This window comes from Vanessa tameamea, chromosome 28 (genome assembly GCF_037043105.1).
Source record: "Vanessa tameamea isolate UH-Manoa-2023 chromosome 28, ilVanTame1 primary haplotype, whole genome shotgun sequence".
In the NCBI taxonomy this organism is placed as follows: Eukaryota; Metazoa; Arthropoda; class Insecta; order Lepidoptera; family Nymphalidae; genus Vanessa; species Vanessa tameamea.
The window spans coordinates 6,544,137-6,557,500 of NC_087336.1; the positions used below are offsets into that span (position 1 = coordinate 6,544,137).

The 13,364-nt window shown below is 36.7% G+C and overlaps 2 protein-coding genes across 5 annotated transcripts in view; both read left to right on the plus strand.

Moving 5' to 3' along the window:
- The window catches only part of LOC113391780 (aldo-keto reductase AKR2E4-like), a 168,458-nt gene that overhangs the window by 51,783 nt on the left and 103,311 nt on the right, over positions 1–13,364 (plus strand). The gene's annotated exons all lie outside the window — the stretch shown is intronic.
- The window catches only part of LOC113391928 (CLIP-associating protein), a 46,985-nt gene that overhangs the window by 4,864 nt on the left and 28,757 nt on the right, over positions 1–13,364 (plus strand). For all 4 annotated transcript variants that reach the window (XM_064219566.1, XM_064219568.1, XM_064219569.1 and 1 more), the window contains exons 2-3: positions 6,842–7,076; positions 8,369–8,557. In XM_064219566.1, coding sequence (XP_064075636.1) covers positions 8,369–8,557 — 189 coding nt within the window. In that variant the 5' untranslated portion in view covers positions 6,842–7,076. The remainder of the gene's footprint in view (positions 1–6,841; positions 7,077–8,368; positions 8,558–13,364) is intronic.

Consider the following 13,364-nt stretch of genomic DNA (forward strand, 5'->3'; position numbering starts at 1 on the left):
TCTGATACAATAACAATTTTATGCAGAGACCTTATTAAAGTTTGCTCGACTCCCAATACCATAATAAAGAACTTGTTTAATGACTTATTTTTTGTCATATATTTGTTTCTTTGTTTAAAATATAGATATATTGAAATAAGCTTTCCTATGATTGGTTGGGGGGTTTTAGGTATAAAGAAGTATGTTCTATGGCAAATGTTCATACTAAATTTAGTCGAATACGGTTCAGTGGTTTCATAAAGCGTAGACACACAGACGGACTTACTTCAGCGTTTATAATATTATTATAGATTTATTAGGATACGAATAGATAATAATACCCACTCATTAGTTATTTGACTGCTTCGTTGAAGTTCAAATTGGAGACGGAATGTTTATCGTTAGGGATGTTCTCTGTAGTATTCCGTAATCTGGAAGTTATCACTCGTGCCTCGTTGAACACGTGAAGTCGTTGGTCCTGCATGGGAACTCTTAACAGTAAATAAATAACAATTTAAGGTCGTCCCAACTCTCAGATAAAGATATCAGACGTGGAAGAAATACTGCCGTTTGGATTAGGTATACAATTAGTTGAACCTACCGGCACTCCTGCGCACGTTAATCGTCAGATTTATGTTTAAATATTAGAAAGTCATTACGTCATACAGTTTCACTTTTGCAATTGTTTTATTTCGGTGTCGGTAGGTGGATTGTCAATTTTTTTGGCTTTTATTTGTGCCTAAAAGGCACAGATTAATAGGCCAATGTCACGTGCGAAGGAGAAGTGTCAAATTGTTCACCTGATGGTTAGTTGTCACCATAACAATACTAAGTATTATTGCTTGGTGCCCAGGCAGAACTTTAACGATGAAGTGAACTTTTTGGCACAGTCCAAATCATTATTCCATAAAGTTTTACGTTACTTTTTTATTTTCGAAAATGTACACGGAAATTAATACCTCAGACCAGAAAAGAACCGGTGAAAATATCGGGTTTTGCTCGTAACATCTGTTGTGTAGCACAATGGTTCACCAGTTAGTAAGTCTTCACCATAACTCTTTAGACATTGGCGTTGTAGGATACATGAAAAATCTTCACATTGCCAACGTACCACATTCCTTAGGTTGCTAATACGCTACCATCTTAGGAACTGAGATGCTATGCCCCTTGTGACGGGTAAATGTGTCACCTGATGGTAAGTGGTCCCCACTTCTCATAGACAATGGCATTGTAGGAAATATTCTTTTCATCGCCAATGCGCCACCAACCTATAGAACTAAGATGTTAGGTCCCTTGTACCTGTAGTTACACAGACTCAATCTTCAAACCGGAACACAATACTGTATTGCTGACGGTAGAATAAATGACGAGTGGGTGGTACCCAAACACAAAACTACCAGATCAATAATGAAACATTCCTAGCAGTTTTTCGCGTTGATTGTCATGGCAGAAATTTTGCAGATGGAAATTGTCAATAGACGATTATAAATTTTTATAGTATCAATAATTTTATCTCAAATGTTATCGTAAATTCCTACGCACATATTTATGAATGGGGTCGTTTTATTATCGTTCGTATTGCTAGAGCGATAGAGTCGGTTTCCACTTGTTTTAATACTGAGATATATATATCAATATGTTCAGCGATAACATTGTTTTGGACCACGAATATAATTGATTATCCAATAATAATAAATATTTGTGCGAGTTTGCATATAGATAAATATGTATATGTTAAAACAGTATGCGTTGCAATTGTATGGTCACTGGAAAGGAAAAAAGACTAAAGCGCCAAAGTGGTATTTTTGGAAAATTAAGTTTACTAAGTTAACTTTAAATTTCATTTCCAAAGAGCACCACTTTGGTGCTTCAGCGGTTCTATCTTTTCATTGATGATATGATTAATTGTGGTTTCAGTCTTACGTATCGGAATTACGTTAATCTTATTCGAAGGTTGCTGGTTCAAGTCCGGGCACATTTTTACACATGTCTATCGTCTATCTGAATTTACTTGGTGCTTTTGGGCATTGTACCCGTCTGGATTGGTACCACAGCAATACATTTGCCAAATTTGATCGTTTGCCTACTTATTATATTAAAAAAAAACATCAAAAGGTCTCTGCCCAATTGTAAGACTGTTACTATATGGGAAAGGGAAACTTAAAGGGCTGATTATCCTAATCCTAATGTAAAAGTTTTAATAAAAAATAATATTGCTAAGTGCTTATAAGTTTTTTTTCCAATTTCTCAACATAAACCTTAAATTGTTAACTTAAAGCGAGAAACTTAGTAATTAATATAAATTATTTATATTATAACAGTTTTTATAGTGTCGTTAGGTTAGGTTAGTTTTTAATAATATCATTCTAATTAAATAAAATTTCTGATAAGCATGTATTCGCCATGAAATGATTACCTATCAAATATTGTTTTAAGGTAATATTACGTTTGATATGTCTTGGTGATAAATACTAAAAATGTCTTCTGATATAGATTTTGAAATATCTTAGCGTATAATATGAATGAGTCTGCTGTTCGTATGTGCGCTACTTGTAATCGGGACACCTGGTGACGCTAATCGGGTCGTAGCCTGACCCCTTTAAATCGGGACGTCTCGCGGAAATCGGGACAGCTGGCAACATGACTTTGGGGTCATGAATGTGATCGAAAGTTTAACCTTATTACATGAAAGTAGTTTGTTGTCCCACGATACGAGAAGTTCCCACGACTAAGATACCGTCTGAGAAAGGCTGTGTCTGATTTCGGTTTTTAATACATTGATATGCATTAATGTTACTTAAAAACATATTAATAAATAAAGCATATTGTAGTGTACAAGGTTATACATCGTAAGCCTAATATAAGTGCAAAAATGAGTTTGTCTGTGTGTCAGATGAAAATCTGCCACGTGTGTGTACCACCAATTGGAGCCGCGTGGTGGAACATGCTCCTAAAGTTATTTTCTTTAAGAGAGAAGACCCAGTAGTGAGACATTACTTTAATTTGATATAATTATAACATGATGATTGTAAAACGATGGCGTTTCTTGACGTTTCTTGACAGAATCTACATTCTGAAACTTGTAACATACATTCTAAAGCGCTTGTAAGAGTCTTGGAAAGTATATTTTTAGTTTGAACAACCTGTCTTTGGTTATCGTCCGTTGAGAACGGCCGCTGCAACCATCGTCCTGTGAATGTATTTTATTTTCGAATTATCGTACGCGTTGTCAACACAAACGTGTTGTCCGTGTCTTTGGTTTGTCTTAGGTGCCGGCGAGTTTTTAATACCACATCATCAGAAGCAACAATTTAGGATGTTTGATGACCACATCATAAACAAGTTATTTCTTGATTTTTTACTCGGTGGTTGGGCTTTGTGCTATGTATGTATATACCCGCCTGAATAAGTACCGCTCACTCATAAAGGAATAATTCTAGTCACCCTGACTATAACATCACAGTTCCCAAGGTTGGTGGCGCATTGGTGATGTAAGGAATGGTTAACATTTCATACGGTTTCAATGTCTGTGGTTTGATTTACCATCCGGTGCCTCTTTTGCCAAATCGTCTATGCTAGAAAAACAAATGAAAGAATTTGTCTTCCTTGAATTGCGTTGGTCTTTGTGGTATATTTTCCTCGACTGTTATGGATGGTTTTTAGCCAAGGTATAGTTATTCAGCACGATCAGGTCGTCTTCGTAATGGGTCACGATTTTTAGATTGTAGTCCAGATTCTCTTCGGTAGTCTTCATTTGTTTTTATCTGTGATTCACGGTGTTTCTCAATCAGTTTACTAACGTACACATTGAGCTATTATTTCTCACACCTAATTAAAGATAGTAGCTTAATTATCAAGTCACGTACCGTGTCTATATTACTTACTAAACTCACGATAAAGCGTACTCGGCCGAGTGATATAGGTGACCTTCTGTCTGTGCTTCCCGAATCGCCCTATATAGACAATAGCGTCGATGTAACTCGGAAGTTGCTGTAATCGTCTCTCGTAGATGGAAACAGGCTGGTGACGAATTTATTCATTGTTTATTAAGAAAACCTAAAAATTAATAACTTTGTGTTTGTCGTTTATACGATACCAAAGCGTAAATAAGAACTAACTAAGCCATCGGACGCGTCTAGACGTGTCTAGTGTGTGGGTTCCGCGGGACGAGGGATCTGTTTTCTTTACTCTGTGACGTTACTCAAACTATTTATCTGATTCGTTTTGAAACCTTAGTGAGTTATTCTGTGTACGCCAAAAAGGGTCCTGTACAAAAAATACATTTCTTTTTGCTTGTCTATCCGTAGGAAGCCTGGTTAAATAAATATATTATAATTAATAAATAAATAAATATTGGACAACATCACATACATTACTCTGATCCCAATGTAAGCAGCTGAAGCACTTGTGTTATGGATATTTTAATAACGCCTGGTGTGTCAATATCAAAATCAAAATATTCTTTATTCAAGTAGGTTCTTAAAAGCACTTTTAAATCGTCACAGTTGAATTAAATGTAGGGCTACCACCGGTTCGGAAAGTAGATTCTACCGAGAAGAACCGGGAAGAAACCCAGTAGTTATTATTTTCCAACATTTCAATTACAGAGCATGTCAGTAAAGAACTCATTTTTTTTTTATATATCCTGCCTAGAAAACAATAAATACTATGTCGACGCCCTTTTATCTGAAATATAATCATTTATTATGTTTTATTTATCATTGTTTTTGACATGAGCTTTCATTTTATCATAAATTTATAATGTAACTTATCATACATACGAATACCGTTACGAATATACGATATACGAATTCAATGCTTCAATCACCTTACGATATTAAAATTTATATAAATCAACGCTATTTTGATTGTAGATCTTACTGAGAATTGTCAAGGAGTTGACTAGTAATTCTGTCTCTTAAATGATATTACAAAAACGACTGTGTGCTACAATGTATGTACTACAATTGTACATAATTTACTTTGTAATGTATAGAAATCAACGAATGAATATATGATACGTCACGGATTTTTTTTAATGTATATTATTATATATTTAACATGTGATTTAAATGTATTTAAAGGTAAAGTTATTTTGAAGACAAAAACTGTTTTTTTTTAGTTACGAATCTATACCGCGACGCGTCTCTTGTATTGAAACAAGAATTTATCGTTGCTATGCGTCTTTTAAATCACATAGGGTCGTTTCCGTATCACAAGTGTTACAATAATACCAGTATAAAACCATGTGTATTTTTCGCACCGTTATCTAACCCCAGGAGAGACCGTAATAACAAAGCATTACAAACATCCAGACTACAATAAGCACCCTTAAATGAATAATTGCTACGAATGGGGGTCGAACCTGTTCATGCAGTATGTATTGACATATGCACTGAAAACTCGAACATAAACCGTGTCTGTGACAACTGTACTAATATATATACGGAAGTAACTCTATCTAATACCTTTTGACGCGTAAGCAGCTGAACCGATTAAGGTGAAACTTGTTATGGAGATAGTTTGAGTCCCGGGAAGGACTTGGCTACTTGTCTAATTCACCCCTCAAGGGGGTAAAATGAGGTGCCGGTTTGTGTGAGTTATGAGTATAGTTTTATAAATTTCGCGCGGGTAAAGTCGCAGGTTCAGCTAGTAAATATAATCTTTTAAGTACATTGTATTGCCATATACAATACTTGTTGACTTCCAGGGAGGATATATTGTATGTATGTATTTGGCTAATATAACTTATAAAAAGAGTAACTACTGAGTTTCTTGCCGGTTCTTCCCGCTTGCATCTACATTCCGTACCGGTGGTAGCTTCACTTAATATCGTTTGTAAGATGACAATTCAATAGTGCTTGTAAAATCCTCCTTGAATAAAGTATATTTTGATTAAGAATTCCGTCAATAACATATATATACATTAGCTTTATATATACGAGCTTTGTCTAGTTGAGTACATAAACATACGTTTCTATTTTATTCGGCAGGAGTACAGCCTATTTCAGCTACAAGAGGCTTAAAAGACAAATAAACAACATTTGACATTGAATTTACGCGATATCACTGGTCGAGATCTCGTATAATTTATGGTATTCTCTATGGATCCGCCTAAAGAATATTTTTGAATGGTGAAATCGTTATTGAAACTTTGGAAGTAAAATTAATGTCGACGTAAGTAATGTGGTGTTATAAATATATGTTTATTGATCGAGAACAGTTTGTAGTGCTTTATATAGCCGAGTAAAATAATAATAATAATAATAATTGGACAACATCACATACATTACTCTGATCCCAATGTAAGTAGCTAAAGCACTTGTGTTATGGTAAATCAGAAGTAACGACGGTACCACATACACCCAGACCCAAGACAATATAGAAAATTAATTAACTTTTTCTACATCGACTCGGCCGGGAATCGAACCCGGGACCTCGGAGTGGCGTACCCATGAAAACCGGTGTACACTCTACTCAACTACGGAGGTCATCATTATTAATTAATTATATAGCAAATTAACAATTGTGTATATATTTGTGATAATAATATATATAAATATATGTATGTCATATAGTCATGGAAGTCCGAGCGCTAGAAGCTAGGTGTCGATATGTGACTGTGTTTACGAGTTTGTTGTGTGACGAAACAACACGAGCCTTGTATATATTTGTGTAGGATTTTAAAACTAGACATAATCATCGATTTTTAATCTGTTCCATATGAGTACTATGTTTAAATTATTTTTTAGAAGTTCATCTTTATAAATTGAATGTTTCGGCTATTAAATCTTGGGTTTTGAACCTGCGACCTTCATTGATGACGAGGAACATACTAATAATAAGAATGTTTCTATTCTAGCAACGAAGACATCAGTAAATGGAGATGACGTATGACAGTGACGTCATCGCCAGGATTTGTGATAAAGTTTTGTGCTAAGTGTTCGTTCGGTGCCGTTTCTGTGTTCGCGCTCGAGTGCCGGTGCCGTGGGGGTTAAAGTGGCGCCACCGCGTGTGCAATGACTGTTATATGGAGGACATTCTGTGATACGAGCAAGGAACTCTTGGATTTATCGGAGAAGCTGATTTGCTAAAAGGTAAGGCTCTAAATGTTAAGAGTAATAGCCCGTTGATGTCTCTCTTGCTGAGCTTAAGCCTCCTCTGTGTCTGGATTGAGGAAAGTCGCGTATTCCACAACGCGGCTTCAGCGCGGTTCCAACACACATTTAAGCGACAATAGTGCAACGGTATACGGGAGGCCTAGCGATGGCGTCCCCCCTCCTAACACAAGTGATAGGCTTAAAGGGAGGGGTAAATAGGAATATTAGTATATTCCTTTTTTTTTTTTAGCATTAGCAGCCTGTAAATTTCCCACTGCTGGGCTAAAGGCCTCCTCTCCCTTTGAGGAGAAGGTTTGGAGCATATTCCACCACGCTGCTCCAATGCGGGTTGGCGGAATACACATGTGGTAGAATTTCGTTGAAATTAGACACATGCAGGTTTCCTCACGATGTATTCCTTCACCGCCGAGCACGAGATGAATTATAAACACAAATTAAGCACATGAAAATTCAGTGGTGCCTGCCTGGGTTTGAACCCGAAATCATCGGCTAAGATGCACGCGTTCTTAGCACTGGGCCATCTCGGCTTAATTAAAGAATATAACAGATTTGAATCGGACTCATGCAGGTTTATTCACGATGTGTTCCTTTATCGACCACGAAATCAGGTGCTGGCAAGGGTTCAACCCTGCTATCTTCGTTTAAGATTCACTTCCAACCACTGGGCCATCTCGCATTATAAAGAGGAAAGATAATATTAATGATGGCCAGTTAGTCTGTCTGTGATGGACTTGTTATCTATATTAATTTTGGTTCTATTAATAATAGGTAGTCTAGACGAGCAATTTATGATAAGTGGACGGAATCGCCCGTTTTGAATGTCAGATTTATATTTATTAATTGCTAATGATAAGTAGAAGTATTTGAGGGATTTTTCGTTAGAGCGAACAGCTTGCTCACGAAGAACGAAGGCAGGATGAACAGATTATCTGTAACATAGTTGGTCTTTTGGTTGGTGTGGTCTATGTACCTAGAAATGTTTTTGTGTGAAGGAGACCTAGCTTAGGAACTTCAACAGCACCATATCCTTAGCTTTATTTTGGCCTTAAGTCGTGCCGACAGGGCACGGATTGTTTCGCGAAAATCACATACTACGCCGCACGAGACATGATGAGAAATTACCATGAAAATATATTATTTATAATATTATTATTAATACAAAACAGTCACTAACTTTAGAATATTCAAAGTTATAAAATGAATATATTTGTGTGTGCTTGGATGGGGATGTCAAGATGAAGCGTCTCATGTAACGATCGTTCCGTCAGATGGCACACTATCCTCAACCAGCCACGCTGGAAGCGGCGCTGCCGCTGCTGGTGCGCCCCGACCCCCGCCTCCGCCAGCAGCTCGGCGAGCGGCTCGCGGCGCTCGTCCGGCGCGAAGAGATCACGCACGAGATCGTGGGCCCGTTGCTGGACGCGCTCATCACGTGGCTCAATGGTGGAAACTTTAAGGTAAGACTAGTTGTTAAAAGATGGCGTTGAATTATTTCTGAAGTTTCTGAATCGCGCTGTCTAGATTTTTTGTTAATAATATATATATTTATGACAGTGTAACGTATATAATGAGACTGCTTACTTCGGCAGTGAACACTGGTTGTTCAGGAAACGATTTTATTCATGTACAAATAATCACACGGATTATTTTTTTTCAATTATCTCTTACTAGTTGCCCCCCGCGGCTTTGCTCTCGTTTTAAAGGTTCATCGTTCAGTCAGGTGTGACGTATAAAAGAATCTCATGCCCTTTCTTGGGGTTAAAGCTGTCACGTGATGTTCGTTTCAGTGATTTGGCTGTGAAAGCGTAACAGTCAGACAGAGTTCTTTCGCATTAACGTGACAAGCATGAGATGAATTACAAACACAAATTAAGCACATGAAAATTCTTGTGGTGCTTGCCCGGGTTTGAACCGGCTATCATTGGTTAATATAATATATACGCATTCTAACCACTGGGCTATATCGGCTCTTGTTAGTTTCGCTGTGAGTCGATACAGTTTGCTAATGCATCAATAATTAGTAATCAAAGTGACAGAACTTTTGACGTCGTGTTACTACGTCGCGACGTTTCGTACTTTTGTGGTTTCATTGTAACGTTCCGCGCGCTTCGCCTGTCCCCCTTCTGATAATCTGAGACCGACAACTTAAATTTCACGTATAGTGTTGTATGTCGAGTCGAAACACAACACTGACTGATCCCTATTTATAACAGGAATGGTTTTTTTTTTGTAATTGCATGTTGGCCACCTGATGGTAAGTGGTCACCACCGCCCGTAGACATTGACGCTGTAAGATATAATAACCATTCCATAGATCACACCGATGCGCAATCAACCTTGGGAGCTAAGATGCTGATGCAAGATGTCCCTTGTGCATATTGTTACAGGGGCTCCCTCACCCTTCGAACCGTAACACATCACATATGATAAATCGGTGGCACCTACCCAGACGGGCTTGCACGAAGCCCTACCACCAAATATCAAGCAGTTTGTTTAGGATGTAAACTTATATTGAATTTATGATTTTTTTAAATAGTGATTGAGTTTTACTGTAAGTTGCAACAAATAAAAGTTTTTTCAAAAGCTTTTATTTAACTTGCAATGTCTGTATATACGTATGTGCGGGTGGAATCTTGCTAATCGATTTTGAAGCGGATATCTTTAACCGATTTGGATGAAATTTTGTATACACGTTAAGTTTCGATGACAATACTCGAAGCATGACGTCATTGTAAGTTGATATGGTGGAACATTCGAGATGGCAGAATACTTAGTAATTTTTTATGCACTTTGCAATAAAGGTATAAAATTTATTCTTCTACTCACATCGCAACGCGCTTCTTTACGTCAAGATCTAAACTTAATGCGGGTTAAACTGCGAAGCGTACGCAATCAAAATGTACATACTTATATTATATACTGAATCCTTCCCGAAAAGCGCTGCATATTCTGGTGATGTTTTATATACATTTTACATATTAGTTCAGATTACGTTTGATTTATTTTATTTGTGAGTCTCGAAAAAAAGATACGCACTGAATAAAGCCCCTAGCTCTTATGACTTTTGTTATGCACTATTATTATTAAAGTAACTATTGTTATATTATATATATATGTTTTTATGATAGACAGTATATATCGATATTTATTTTGTAGATACTATACGAATATGTATGTATATGTTTTTTTTTATGTAGTTTTATATAAGTATGTGCATATATTGTTAATTCATTATTAATTACCGCCTTCATGGTTTTCCGTTTGACCTAAAGGTTGACTGGCAGAGAATGCCTTTAGGCATTAAGTCCGCCTTTTGTCCCATTTACTTTGTCAATAAAGTATTTAAATAAATTAATAAATAGATATTGTTAATATTAAACAATTTAAGGTTTACAAGTTGTGTGTCTTCAATTAAAGGAGACCACATCATACACTATAAAGCAAACCATTTAAATACAATTCCCATAAAAAGTGAAAAAAAAATCATAACAGCAAAGAAATCAAATATAATTATGATCTCGTATACCTAGTAGTTAGAATATTAGGTCCATAAATATACAAGGAAGCTGTAACAGTTTAATTACATTGTTCTGGAACGCTGGTCAAACACGGATAAACTAATTCGGATTTGATCTGAACGCTCATTGGTCGATCTCCATCGACTAATCCGTTAATGTGAAATTAGTCTCCTATTGGTGGAAATTCGACCGCGGTCATTTGTAATGAAATATAAAACGATTGATTAGCTTAATAATGCGGCTTAACTGGAGGATACCTTTGCATTATTATAATTAAAAAAGAAGCTGAACAAACACTTTACTTGTTAAATTGATGTCTGTTGTCTTTGGCAGAATGAAGGAGCAAAATTCTTTGTTGATAATAAATAAAAAAAAAGTGACGCATACTATGTATAAATTTTAGTTTAAACTCTCCCCCGTGTGCGCAATATTCTTAAAAAGAGCGAAAACGTGCTTAAGGTATTGTAAAATCAAAATGTCCCTTAAAACAGACACTGTGGTTTCCGAGAGGCTGCCGTACTAAATTAATGTTACTTCCGGTTGCGGTAACCTGGCTGTTTATGCGAAATAATTATAACACAGTACGTAATAATAATATTAGATTGAATTTATATATGTATCTAGTTAAATATATATGTATAAAACATTCTTGAATTTAAACAATAAAATTGGTACGGACACAAGTCTGTGGAGATCACGCGGAGATACAATTAATAATAAGGAAAAGTCGCACGTGTTAATATGTCTAATGTCTTGGTCTATTGTTTCTCGAAGTATTGCTCTCGGCGATCGTTCCGAAACTGTCAAATGTATTTTTTGTTTTTTCAAAGCAATCGAACGATCGCCTAACGATGTATCATACACACTCTGATTCAGACGACACGCGTGATCACGTCGCGTCTTATTCTGTACTATTTTGTGAGAGGCGAACTTGAAACTCACCGCAGACTTGTGAGAATATGATACCCGTTACATTGGTGCAAGGAGTGCACATCAATTACGCCAGGTTATATCTTACTATGGTTTATTGGTAGGGTTTGTGCGAGCCGTCTGGGTAGGTCCCCTCATCGATATATATTCTACCGCCAAACAGCAATACGCATTGTTGTGTTCCGGGAAGGGCGAGTGAACCAGTGTAAATACAGGCACAAAGGACGTAGCAATTTAGGTTGGTGGCACATTGGCGGTGTAAGGAATGGTTTATATTTCAAACAGTGTTCATGTCTATGGGCGGCGGTGACCACTCACCTACAGGTGATCCGCCTACCTATATCGTAAAATATGTAATGTTAGATATTTATTTATTTGACACCAACAAGTCGTACAATAGAAATACACAATAGACCAAAAGTCATCGTCATGATAAGTAATTCGATAATTGCCTACTTTTTTACAGGTGTTCCAAAATCACTTGAAAATTGAAATGTAAGGGTATTCTCTATTTCAAACTGATATTTATATCTATACTTAGTATTGTAAATGCGAAAGTTACTGTCTGTCTGTTGTTCATTCACGGTCAACCCACTGAATCGAATTGATGAAATTCGGTAGTCAAGTCTACTTTTTGATGCCTGACACCAAACAAAACCTAAAACACGAACGAAGCCACGGACGGCAACGAGTTTATATACACGCGCATCAAAATACACGGCTTTCAACATTCCAAGAGGGAGATACGATGAGGTCTCACTGTATGACATGTCATCGTAATCTTTCGATAACTAACAATATTGATATCCTTATCTTAAATTTGACACATCGGTATTTCAGGGATATTTAGTTGATATGAATTGCAAAGTTCGTTTTTTTTTGGCATTTGTTGGCGGATGAATATATGTTCCACCTGGTAAGTGGTCACCACTGCCCATAGACAAAGGCGCTGTAATAAATATTAACCATTCCTTACATCGCCTATGCGCCACCGACCTTGGGAACTAAGATGTTATGTCCCTTGTGGTTGTGATTACACTGGCTCAAATATGAAATGGTATTGTATTGAAATAAAATGTTCAAAAGTTATTTATAACATAACCTATTGAAAAATTTAAAGCTCACGTCAAAAAACATTGATAAATAAGGCATATTACTCAATACAAAAAATGTTTGTACTTTATTTGACATACACTAATTGGAATGATGGATTAAAGTAACTACTGAGTTTCTTGCCGATTGTTCTCGGTAGGATCTTCATTCCGAACTGGTGGTAGCTTCACTTATTATAGTTTGTAAAATGATAATTCAAAAGTGCTTGCAAAGGCTACTTGAATAAAGTATATTTTGATTTAGCGGTGGTGAACACTTATCATAACGTAGCCGAATTGCCCGACCGCTTCTGAATATCATAAAAAATAAATTGTTCATATAAATAGCGCTCGCAATGCATGATTCCATGAGATGAATATCAAATTAACGCGTTCATGCGTCCACGCGCACGGTCCTTTCCTTAAATAAATAAATATTGGACAACATGACATACATTGCTCTGATCGCAATGTAAGTAGCTGAAGCACTTGTGTTATGGAAAATCAGAAGTAACGACGGTACCACAAACACTCAGACCCAAGGCAACATAGAAAACTAATGAACTTTTTCTACATCGACTCAGCCGGGAATCGTGCCCGGGACCTCGTCAGACCATGACTTTCCGGTTTCGATATATATGTATAAATGCGAAAGTAACTCTGTCTGTCTGTCTTTTTGTCTGCCTGTTGTTATATCACGGCCAAGTCACTGAACCGAATTTGAT